General features: G+C 45.4%; 1 protein-coding gene across 5 annotated transcripts in view; it reads right to left on the reverse strand.

The window, feature by feature from the left end:
- Positions 1 to 11506, reverse strand: part of LOC119432919 (putative hydroxypyruvate isomerase) — a 45225-nt gene extending 33719 nt beyond the window's left edge. Inside the window, exons 1-10 of one of the 5 annotated variants that reach the window (XM_049658584.1) lie at positions 11275 to 11313; positions 11125 to 11200; positions 10818 to 11038; positions 9846 to 9957; positions 9226 to 9325; positions 9088 to 9163; positions 8967 to 9016; positions 8818 to 8887; positions 8611 to 8745; positions 8365 to 8512 (exon numbers count right to left, since the gene is read on the reverse strand). In XM_049658584.1, the coding sequence (XP_049514541.1) occupies positions 8460 to 8512; positions 8611 to 8745; positions 8818 to 8887; positions 8967 to 9016; positions 9088 to 9163; positions 9226 to 9325; positions 9846 to 9957; positions 10818 to 11038; positions 11125 to 11200; positions 11275 to 11278 (897 nt within the window). In that variant the 5' untranslated portion in view covers positions 11279 to 11313 and the 3' untranslated portion in view covers positions 8365 to 8459. The other 4 variants (XM_037700067.2, XM_049658583.1, XM_049658581.1 and 1 more) reach the window with 4 other exon arrangements.
- Between the last annotated feature and the right edge of the window lie 465 nt (positions 11507 to 11971).

Genomic DNA, 11971 nt, shown 5'->3' on the forward strand with positions numbered 1-11971 from the left:
AGCTTTTTTACTGACCAAATAATCGATGAATTCTAAAATGCATTCAGTTATCACATTATAATGAAAGAAGGATGCCCTAGAATGCTCTAAAATAAATTTGTCATTACTCCTAGTCTCAGACTTGAATAAAAAAATTTACCTCCACCAACTAATGCTTCTTCGTGGAAACTTGCTCACGTGATCAAAAACTTTTTTTCGACCAAAATTACTTTGGTGAAACCTTATTCACACAATAGCCATCTAACCCCATTTTTTTCAAGAAAATCAACAATGGTCGCTTTTTGGGCTGGGACGTTTCGCGGGGAATGACTCATATCTAACTTGCAATGTCACTCACGGCTAGATGGCAAGTACCACAGTTTCAGCCAAATCACAAGCTCCCATCCGCTGCCAACAGCAGCAGAGTTGGCAGCAGAGAGGCAGGTCCTCTTCTTAAACAATTTTTGTTTTCGGGTACACCTTTGCTACAAGACATTGTCATCACTTATTAATACATAGTGAGAGAACTGTCATAAACACACCTGTTTCAAGACAGCGGCTGGCTGTCTTCTTGAGCACTTCCTCGACCCAGTCGGGGCAGGAGCCTACCCTCACTTGCTGCAGCAAAGAGATGAACCTGGGATCACTCTGCCTGTGCACCTGCTTCAGCTCCAGTGTGACATGGACGCACTGGCGCCAAGCGGATGTCTGCAAATTGCAGCATACACAAAGTCTTCCGTTACTCAAGGAACGGTGCCAGCGGTAGCCAATTTGACACTGAAACACATAATTACAGAAACACACACCAACTTTTTTCTCAAGAGGAAACTCTGGCTCACAAGTCTTTCTGACTCATTTTCTGACCCCCTCATTTGAAAATAGAAGATGACGACGGCCACAGCCCGTGAACACACCGCCTGCGGGTCACGTGGGGACTGCAACCCTTCTGTTAGCAGACTGCATGGTCTTAGGGCTTGCCTTCCGCCCCGCTACTGGCAGACCCAGAGAGGAGGAGCCTGAGGCACGGGTAACCCCCCTCTCCCCATCTACCCGAGACATTTGGCACTTCAGCGCTTACAAAACTGAGTATGCATTAAACCAGCCCCTCAGTTGAAAATAGAAGATGACGACGGCCACATCCCGTGAACGTACCATCATCATTGAGACTAGTGTTACATTAAAGATGAAGATCTGTGCAGCCATGGTGTCTGTCTCAGCTTTTTACATTTGGTGCAGTGAAACTTGGGACTGCTACTATGGCTGGAAGTGTGACCGAAACTGCCAGGCCATGGAATGATGCGGCTGCAGGTGTCGACAGGAATTAAAGTGTGAACATCTGAGCAGCCATGGGGTCGACCTTGTTTCTATACACCCCCTCTGTTTTCACTATGTTTTGATGATGGCTCACCCCTGAGGCTGCCACCCTGCCTCCTCTACTTAATTACTTGGCCTCGAAAACTCCAACATCCCCGCTGGGACCTCAGTGGCTATGGCATTCTGCAGCTGATCATGAGGTCTATGGGATCGACTCCCAGCAACAACACAACAATTTCATTCTGATGGGAGCAGAATGCAAAGACACTCATGTACTATGCGTTGTGTACACGTTTAAGATCCCTAGGAAGTCAATGCCAGAGCCTCCCAATACGTCATCGCTCATAGCCAATGGTGCCTTGCTTTGGGATATTACACCCAATCAATGGATTAATCCGAAAACTCCCTCACCTTTGCCAACGATGTCACTGTGTGGCTCCAGGACAATTACAGTAGGGCTTCGCTAATGCACTTTTTAGGGGACAACATAAAAAAATAAAGAAAGCTAGTCTCACACAAAGCCTTATTTGAAGTTGAACAGGAGGCCAACAAACTACTGAAAACCTGCTCAGTAAAGCTTGTTTTCGTTGCGAGGTAGTTAGATTGAACGTTACACACTTTTGTGAAGTGGCCGAAGCTGTGGATCATACTATATGAAGCTCGTAATTTGGCCGAGATGTTCACAGCAGCATATACTATCTGCTGAATGTGTTTATTCACCAAGCCTGAGGTGTGGTTTATGACCTGTTTTAAATCCGATGAGGCATTGAGTTTACTTCATTGCTTCAAGGTTTCAATGCATTTCAACATGAATGCATTGGGAACCAAACCAACATGTTGCGGAACCAAAAACATTTCATTTATTCTAGAATTTCGTAAAACCAGGTTTTCTTAAATCAAGATTTGACCTTACATCAGCTTGTCTTATCAGTACCAATGCACGCCACTCCTAGCTACAGTAGCGCAACAGTGTAACGGAATACCTGAAAACAGTAGACTGGTGCCGGTTCCTCCTTCCGAGAGACTGGTGGGAGCTGCAGGAAATCACCACAGAGGACCAGCTGGATGCCACCAAAGGGACGGTCACTGCGGCGCACCAACCGGGCCACCCGCTCGAGCTTGTGGAAGAAACGTCCGTCCAGCATAGACACCTCGTCCACCACCAGCACCTTGCAACGGCGCCACTGGTTGACCCACGGTGGTCGCATAGCTCGTTGCATCATCGCTTCCACCGTGGCCGTGCCTGTTCCAACACCTGTCAGGAGAAGCATATGCCACTGTGGTGTGGGACACAGGAAATCACGGAAATGGATGCTTAAGTTGTGCCATAGGCTCCTGTATTTTTCAATGCCGACCCACTCACTCCGTAATGCATAGGAGCCAGTGGTCCACTGCAGTGGCACCACATTCCTAGTCACTTTATACCCATTGTTGCTAGAGCATGAACAACTTAAGCTGGCGCTGCTGCCTCTACGTGTCCGCTTCTCAGTTTCTGTATGACGTGCGATGAAGGATAGTTGATGCGACCCTAACCATGCCCCATATACTGTGACCAACTACTGGTAAAGTGGCGCCCTCTCAGTGACCAACCAATCTGGCCATCACTGGGCTGGCATTAAAAAAAAATACATGAAGCATGAATTCAATTCTGGGGTTTCATGTGCCAAAACCATGATTTGATTAAGAGGCACGCCGCAGTGGGGGACTCCGGATTAATTTTGACCACCCGGGGATCTTTAACGTGCACCCAATGCACGGGATATGGCTGTTTTTGCATTTTCGCCCGCATGACAATATACAAGCGGCTATGGTTGTGCAAAGTGTGGCAATACTGTCTAGGCGACAGCAGACTGAATGGATTTATGAGCATCCACTATGAAATGTGGTGCTACCAAAGTTATTACTATGACCTTTCTGCTGAATTTATCCAAGGCTCTTAAGGTTTGCAATGTCTGTTAACAGAGCCTGGAATTTTACCCTATTGCCCTAAAAGAGTAACATTCTCTTTATTTAGCATTCCTCCACATTTATGCCAATGATCCCCGGGCCCTCTTTTACTGGTCACTACCACAGAACCATTTATTCACCCTTCCCTTAGTATTTAGCCAAGTAGCATTGCATGTGCCAAGCAGCCACTGCGTGGTCTTAGGGCTCGCATGGTCGCACAACAATGTGTGAATATAATGCCAAGGCGAATTTGGTGCAGTGAATGCACCTGAAAAACCAGAATCCTCAAGAAGGCGAAGAAAAGCAGACCCAACCTGGTTTGAATATAGATAATATTTATACTGTGTCAGCACATGATAATACACTGATAAGCAGCTTATGTAAGAATGATGAGGGCTGCAACATGAAGCAACTCAGTCCAGTCAAGCAGTAATATTGTTAAAAACATTATGGGGTTTAACATGCCAGAACAATGATCTGATTACGAAGCATGCCGTAGTGGGGGGCTCTGGAGTGATGGTGACCACCTGGGGATCTTTAACATGCACCTAAATGTAGGTACAGCAGCATTTTTTCATTTCACCCCATTAAAGTGCAACCACTGTAGCTGGGATTGAACTTACACCCTCAAGCTCAGCAGCACAACGCTATAGCCAATAGGTTACTGTGGAGGGTGCACTTGTATTATGCAAGTGTATGTAATTGGTAATCGAAGTGAAAGTTTACAGCATGAGCAGTACTACTCCGCATAGAGGAGAGGAAAAGCAGCAAAAATGATGTTAAGGACACAAAGAGATGCACACATTTGCGACACGGTACCTTTCTTAAATGCCACAAGTGCAGTTCAGTGCTGTACGAAACGTCTAGCACAGCCCTCATTATACATACTGCCAAACCTCCATGGCATGGGCCAAGAAAAAGTGCATTTCGTTGTTGCTGCCTGCCAATGCATTCTAGGAGTGAAGTTGGCATCTTTCACTTACACGCAGGGGCTGGTTGCAAAACAAGCTCCATAGTTGAAGACCCCTGGTAGTGTTGACTACAGATTGGCCTGATTTGTGTAGCCAGTAATATGTGCACAACACAGTGTGAATATAATGCCACGGCAAATTTGGTGCAGCAAAATTTCTTGGTTTCACTCAATGCTAAGTTGTTTGGTTGAAAAACTTTATGGTCACTCAATGCTAACTGCTAAATAACTTCTGTGAGAGTAAATTTTTTTTCAGGTGCCTATTGGCAACTGTTCAGCCGAGCCCAGTGACGCAGTGAATGGTTTCTTTATAAGCTATACAAAACATGTATAACAGAACTGACAGCCTTCTTTGTCGTCCATGTTGTTTCTTACGCTGGACAAGTCAATTCAAAGATGAAAGCATGTGTAGTTGCACATTTATTTCTTAATACTAATCATTTTGGCAATCTCAACAAAAATGTTCTAGCTTCAACATTGTCTACTTTGTTGCCAGTCAAGTCAAGTCAGTGGCCAAGTATTCTTTAAGGCCAAAGAAGCTTTAGATTACTCATAATATAGCAGGGGCATCTGAACATTGCAATGATGATATTGTCACGTAGCTGTGACAATATTATCAATGCAATGTTCAGATGCCACGTAGCATCGATAACGTTCTAGAACTTCCGATACAGGCGCGTCCTGTGCCGAGCAATAACGTTTAACATTTGTTACCCAGTGGAAAGCGGCCACCGGTGAAAGATAAACATGTATACGTGTCAATATTTAAGTGCAATCCAAGAAAATAATACCTATCGCAGAATACTTCACTATTAACTGTGCCTAAGCAAATTGGTGCACATTGCTGCCAATTTTCACAGGCTAATGCACACATAAGATGTGCACTGCTCAAATGACCAAATAGCATTCTACAAGGCATCTGTTACATGACTGCGCATACATACTACATGCAATTTCATCAACACGGAAGTACATTCAAAAGATGAAACAACAGTTACCGGCAAATGAATGCAGCGTAGTGCCACCAATCTGAGCAGCCGCAATGCCAGTCGTAGCCGTGGCAAATGCATCTTGTGGGGGCAGCGATGACAAGATGTGCCTCAAGAGATAAGACTTCCCCGTGCCTGCACCACCAGTGAAGAACACACTGCGGCCAGCCAAGACGGCACTAAGAACAGTCTTTTGCTCCAAGGTCAACTGTACAGGATTCAGGCTCCTCCCAGGCTGCAAACAACATCAGGACCAGTACATGGTTGTCACTCATCATTCGACTGAAATATTGGCCTGCACTTCTCACTTGGCATTAATTAATACGACTGATTTAGTCATCAAAAGATAGAATCATGAAATTGTTTCAGTGGCAGAAAAGAATCCCAAGAGTACACAATACAAAGCATGTGGTAAAGCTAACATTACTCGCACAAGTTTTCGTTCTATTTGTGTTTTGTTTGAAATGTATTCTTGGCTGCAACACTTATTTCGTGTGCATGTATATGCATCATTAAAAACAAAGGTAGCGCAATGTAAACGAGCACTGAAATCATAAATCATATTTTTCTGTGCTACCTTGACATCGCCAGGTGCCATCGGTCGGCTCTTCTTTCCCGTCGGTGTAGTTTGGTTGTCTTTTGAGAGGGGCCTCTTCACACCCTGAGACTGGGTTGCGTTAGCGTCGCGAAGCATTAACGGACTTATCTCCTCAATCACTCTCTGCTTGCTCGACTTCAACCGTTCGCGAACAGTAGCGATGGGTCCTTGCGTCGCTTTCTTCGCGTCCAGAAACTTGACGAACGTGCAAAGTTTGCTGGGTGGGCAGTTCGAGAAATAGAGGTGCACTTTTTCATCCTTGAGGGCGACCGATATCTTCCCTTCCCGTAAAAACTTCTTGTGTACCACGGCATTCTGCAGAGAATACACCACTGAGCGCGGTCCCAAGCGCGCCCTGAGTAAAATGTCCCGAAATTCGTTTCTGTAGAGAGCGGCCTCGGCGTTCTGATGCGTCGCCCTGCGAGCCGGTGTGCCGTTGTTTTGTAGGTGCTCGACTGTCACGGTACCTGTTATCGCGATGGGCGAGATTTGAACGCACGGATTTTCCATTGCGTGCGCACGCGAATGAAGAAAACACACCAACCCGTGAGATAGTGAACAGGCAAGAGCGAGCGGCGACTGCTGGCCCGCCGCGATTTAAAATCATGCGAGCATGCTAGCTTTCTGGGCTTGCGGCTTGCGTCCAAGATTTAAAAGGCCGCACCGTTGTCAATCTCGGAGGCCACAACTAAAAAAAAACGTGTTTGTAAAGCGTGTCGACCCCTAATTAAATCCAGCGTTTCCAGTAGTGGTTTCTTTTAGTTGGAGCTTAATTCAAAGCATTATAATCTTAATTAAAGAAACATTGATAGACATCTAATCAGACTGCGGTGGCTTCCTCACAGTATCAAATAATAATCTCGAAGGCGATGCTATAGTGTTGTCCAAATCCACGGCTCATAGGATGGCTTCCTCTAGATTTAAACTGTAGACCTTAAAGGCTATGCTTTTTCGGGTAAAGCGCCGAACACGATTTTGGCACGAAAAGTCCAGGAAAGCGCTGTAACATGGAACACGAACTACCTTGTTGCGTTTTTGAAAGCCGGAAACACGTCATGGACGTCGACTTTTGAACATCAACTTTTTTTTTTTTTTCTTGTCTTTACTCTTTTGGCTTTTGCGTCATGACTGCCATGTCTGAAACACTGTTTTTTTTTTTTTTTTTCCTTTTTTTTAATGTTTTCTAGCGTTCCTTACAGATGACAAAGGTTTCCCCGGGAAACTTGTGAACCGCACAGCACATCTACGGCACCGCGCTAGTAACCGCGCAGACCCCAGCCGAATCACATGCCATCAGAAAATGCACATTTTGTCTTGTGTTCATCCCTTACAGATACGATCGTTAGAGATGAACATGCCGGTTATAAGCAGACAATCCCTTGCCAATGCACGCTCACAAGCAGCCATGAAAGCCGAAAAGTCGGCTTAATGTACAAAACTCTCTTCACTTACTAGCTACCTGACAGTAGTTCAAGGGAGGGATGAGCAAGTACACAGATGAAATTGTTCCAGAGAGCCTGCGGCGTAGCAAGATTTTTTTTTTTTTTTTTTCAAGGCGGGGGGGAGGGGGGCTGGAAAGCCACATACTAGTTTTGGGGAGGGAAGCACGTGCCCTGGCTACACCATTGCGGAGAGCGACAGCAAATGGTCTCACAAAACACCTGCACCAACCTGAACTGCCTACTCTGGACCTGTACTCAGTGGCGCACCGACGGGGGGGGGGGGGGGGGATTCGGGGGTTGTAACCCCCCCCCCCCCCCTGAGGCCGACTTAACCCCCCCTTTTGTTTAACCCCTTTTCTTTCCTTACGCGTTTGAGTACTGTAATTAAAATGTAAGACACGCAATCGTCTGCGCACTCGCAAAAAGCGCATTTTTGGACAATTTCCCGTGAAGAAATCGAAATTAGTGCTGTTTAGATGGTATTGGCAAACTGTCAACCCCCCCCTGGCAGAGATCCTGGGTGCGCTACTGCCTGTACTGGTCTACAAAAGAACTGACACAAAGCCATCGTTATGCTAAGCGCAACACTCAGACCCATGCAGCTAGCCTTCACCTGGCCCAGTGCGCTTCTGCATGTACCCATCAGCACAACTTGGTTGACAATCTCCAAGACCCTTAATCCTTACACCCCACTGCCTTTCTTTTTCATCCATATGGTCGATACTAAGGGAGGATTGTAACCGACGGGTTAAGCAAGCAAGAAGACAAAATACTGCCAGATCGTAGAGTTAAGCAATGCTACTGGTCAGGGGAACCACCTGGCTCTCCTGACCAATAGCATTGTTAACAGCACAAAGTGGCAGCACTGCTACTGCAGAGCTGCCATTTTATTTGTAGCCAGCCTGAAGAGAACAATCGTGTTCTCGTGATGCTGGCTGACAAATAAAATGAAGCAAAGGCATGAGACTTTAAGTCTCATGCCTATACCACTGCATACAAAAAACATGATAATGAACAGTTCCCACTGATTTGACTTGGGTACCATTCTAATGTACTTATCAAATTGCAACCATACAAATGGCAGTTTGAAGCTTATTGTGAGGCAGTCTTTGGCACCAACATAAATCATATTGCATCACTTTTGCTTTAATAGAGGTGTACGTGCATTTCAATTGCAGAAAAATATTTAATTCCCTTAACTACGACATGTCTGCCATTCCTCAAAGGTCATAGCCATATTCTTTTATCCATGAAATTCCATCACCGCTTTGTCCTGAAAAAAAATAAATAAGACAACTTAAGTTAAAGACAGCACAATATCTTGCCAATGTTCTAAGAGACACTAGAGCCTAGGTAAGAACAATTCCTCACCAGATGGCTTGTACTCAAGGCCTATCCAGTCAGTGTAGCCAAGCTCTTCAAATAGGTGGAGGATATATTTATAATTTATTTCACCGGGTGCATTAAGCTCATCCCTACGTGGAGCCTGAGAAACTTGTATGTGACCTGCACCAAAAACAGATTTTTGTTACAACCATGGATACTAAAGTTCAAAGTACCCACAAGCATTTCACATACCTACAAGTGGGTACACACTTGTGATAGTGTTGGTCAAATTGCCTGAGCTCATCTGAAGGTGAAATATGTCCTGAAAAAAAAAAAAATAGTCCAATTATTTAGCACACCACGTGCAAATATCACCAAAGGCATATAAATGCTGCCTTTACCAGGAGTAGCCGCAAGTTCTTGTGGTTTAGCTGTGTGACATAACGTGCAGCTGAAAAGAAAACACGCAGCTTTTCTCAAATGCAGTGTATGACGCACATATGCAATGTTCAGTATATATACCTTGTTCATAGTTACTGAGAAAATATCCTGCTTTAACTTGCTTGCACAAGGGCTCTATAACACCTACAATTCCTTCCTGAAAAGGGCAATGCAGATTTATGAGTGAGAGCAGATGAACACGAAAAATCAATATGTTACCTTTTCAAGTAATTCTGCAGCTTTCCTCAAGTTCGTGAGGTATGTTTCCTCTATAACACTGCTACAATCTGTGCCCGTGATTCCTGCCATGATATGTACCCTTCAAAAAAAAAAGATGCAAAATGGTCATGGAGAGATCACCGATTTGAAGACAGAAGCTGTGGAACCACCACAACATCCACAGCAGTACCCTCCCCTCCAGCCCTGTGAGCCAGCCTCTCTTTAGATCATATTAAGGCTGGGTTTCACAATAACGAAAAAAAAGCGTGCATTGGCAAAATGAGCCCCAGTTCTTGCACTCAAGGAACACTTCCAGAGACCATGTACTAGGACATCACTGGAAATTGGTTAATGAGAATTAAGCATCACTTGGTACTGCATAAAACATTACCTAAGACCACAGAACACACACATGACAATGAAGAGCATAACAGTTAAGAGCAGCACAGATACAGATGAATATAAATTTTAGTGTGCCATTCAGTCTGACCAAGCATGTTTCATCAGCTTTCAGCTTTGCTGTTATTTACGAGTGTCCTGATTGCTTATCAGTTCAACAAATGCCTAATGTGATAGAGTGACTAGATAAGCCGTAAAAGCCATGCATGTGAAAAGCATACTTCTTGCAGTTCAAGGCCTTGGCGTATTTTATCGTAGTCTCCAAGCTGCTGAGGAATTCGGATTCACAACCTGGCTTTGCAGCGAAGCCCATTTCACCTTTAGTCAGGTCACCTGGAAGTCACGAGGTGTTAGGTGGTTACAGCATGTTCTGGTATAACAAACGTATCAAATCAGAACTACACTTGACAAAACAGAGGGCATAATCGTAATTCCTATCGCTAAGATGTAGAGTGTGATGGCTGGAAAATGGCAACAGCATCACCAAAAGTTTCGGTGTAGGCTCGCATTGTGCGACAGAAATGTAGAAATTTGTAGTTGTAATTTGCATGACTATGACAAACTCTAGCGGTGTGTTTTCTAAAACATGTTGAAGTAGCATACCTAGGAACAAGTTCTTGGAGAAGTTCTTGCTGAAGAAAGTACAAACAGCTAATGGCAAGTGTTTTTTTGAACGTGTTACTGTGGGAACTTAATGACGCCCTTGCTTGCTTGAGCTAGTGAGGTAGCAGCAGTAGTGGGTCACACATGCACAGCCCTGCCACCTGTATCTGTTGGCTGTCTTCGTCACGAGCAGGAAGACGATGTATGATGCTTATCCAGGGAAGAATGTTGATGAGAGGAGAATGGCACAAAGAGGTACATATATCTAAATTTAATTTAGGTTTCTATACTCCATGTCACAATGCCACATACCAATCCTACGAGACAGGCCAAGAAAGGGCTCATACCGAGTGGCTCTAAGTTCGTGATCTATTCGGGCACATATACACAGTGGTACATAACCGGCGGCGCAAGTTGTCTACTCGGCAAGACAGCATCCCCCGCAAAGCGGAGGAAAGAGGCCTCGCTTTAAAATCATTCCCTTTAAGCAGAGATGACAACTGCCTGCTTCATAGGCGATTACCAGGCTCATCGATTTCCATTACTCAATGACTGGCTAACAAGCGAAAGTATTACGTTCCGCAGACTACCTGGATATGAGTTAATGAGCACCTGCTCCAGACCGCAGGTCTCTCTTTCACTACGGATGTTGTCGACGCCGACGTCGTAGGGAAATTGGCATTCGACGGCTTTGAACCCGAGCGACTGCGCCACGCGGTAGCGCGTCAGCAGAGGAGCCTGTGTGAACATGGTCGAGATGTTGGCAGCGAACTTCAGCGGCATCTTTAAGGCCAAACCGGTGGAGAAACACCTGCATTTCAAGAAGTCCGAAAGTGAGATCACATATCTCACTCGCCGACATCTCTGTGCAGCAAGTGGCGATACTCCTGTTCCTACCTAGCTGTACGCAGTCTTCCGCTCGCCGTGCTGTTGAGAGCAGTCAGGAGAGATCGATTCCACCTGAAAAGGCAGCCTAAGCGCATAATATGCCCCGGTTAATCTGATAGCGACGAAAAGCGGTAGACAAACACATGCCGCGCCGCTTACACATGTTTGGAACAACGTCTCTCTGAGCAGAGCAACGACAACTTCTCGGGAGACGTTTCCTTGCCTTCAGCAATCTGCGATTGGACCGAGTGGCGCTATTACGCTCACGTGACCTAGAGCCGCAATATTTAAAGCAGTAAATTTGTGCAAATTCTAGCTGTCACCGTGATTCTAACTTCGTATGGGCTTTAATGGCAAATTCAGTGATGAGAATGTGCACAGCATGATCAAGAGGACAACAAACCCGAAACATACGGAGCGTAGTTACGCGGCCACTCAGGCGGCCTAACTCCCAGTTGCATTGTGGCGAGAGAGGCAGTTTTGGTTTGTATCTTTCGGGTGCGCCAAGACGCGAAATAGAAAAATGGAAAAAGCTATTAATATAACGCGATCTTTTCTTTATTGCTTATTTTACTTGCGACTCCTTAACAATTATCTTCATTTTAATATAAAGCCTGTTTGTAACCAACGTTTGTTTGCAACCGACCTTCTCTTACTTTCTCGTGGGGAGGATCCGCCTACATGGGCATGTGCCCTAATCACTCAACAAGTGGTCTTAAGGACTCGCAGTTCCGTAAACCGGGGCATGGTCCATAGCCCGGGCGACGCAGCAGTCCGCCATCCCGAGGACCTAAAGTCAAAAGGCGGGGGATGGGAGGCGGGGGATGGGGGACCTGGCCTTCCCACCGAAATTTGC

The sequence above is a fragment of the Dermacentor silvarum genome, chromosome 11 (assembly GCF_013339745.2).
Source record: "Dermacentor silvarum isolate Dsil-2018 chromosome 11, BIME_Dsil_1.4, whole genome shotgun sequence".
Lineage (NCBI taxonomy): Eukaryota > Metazoa > Arthropoda > Arachnida > Ixodida > Ixodidae > Dermacentor > Dermacentor silvarum.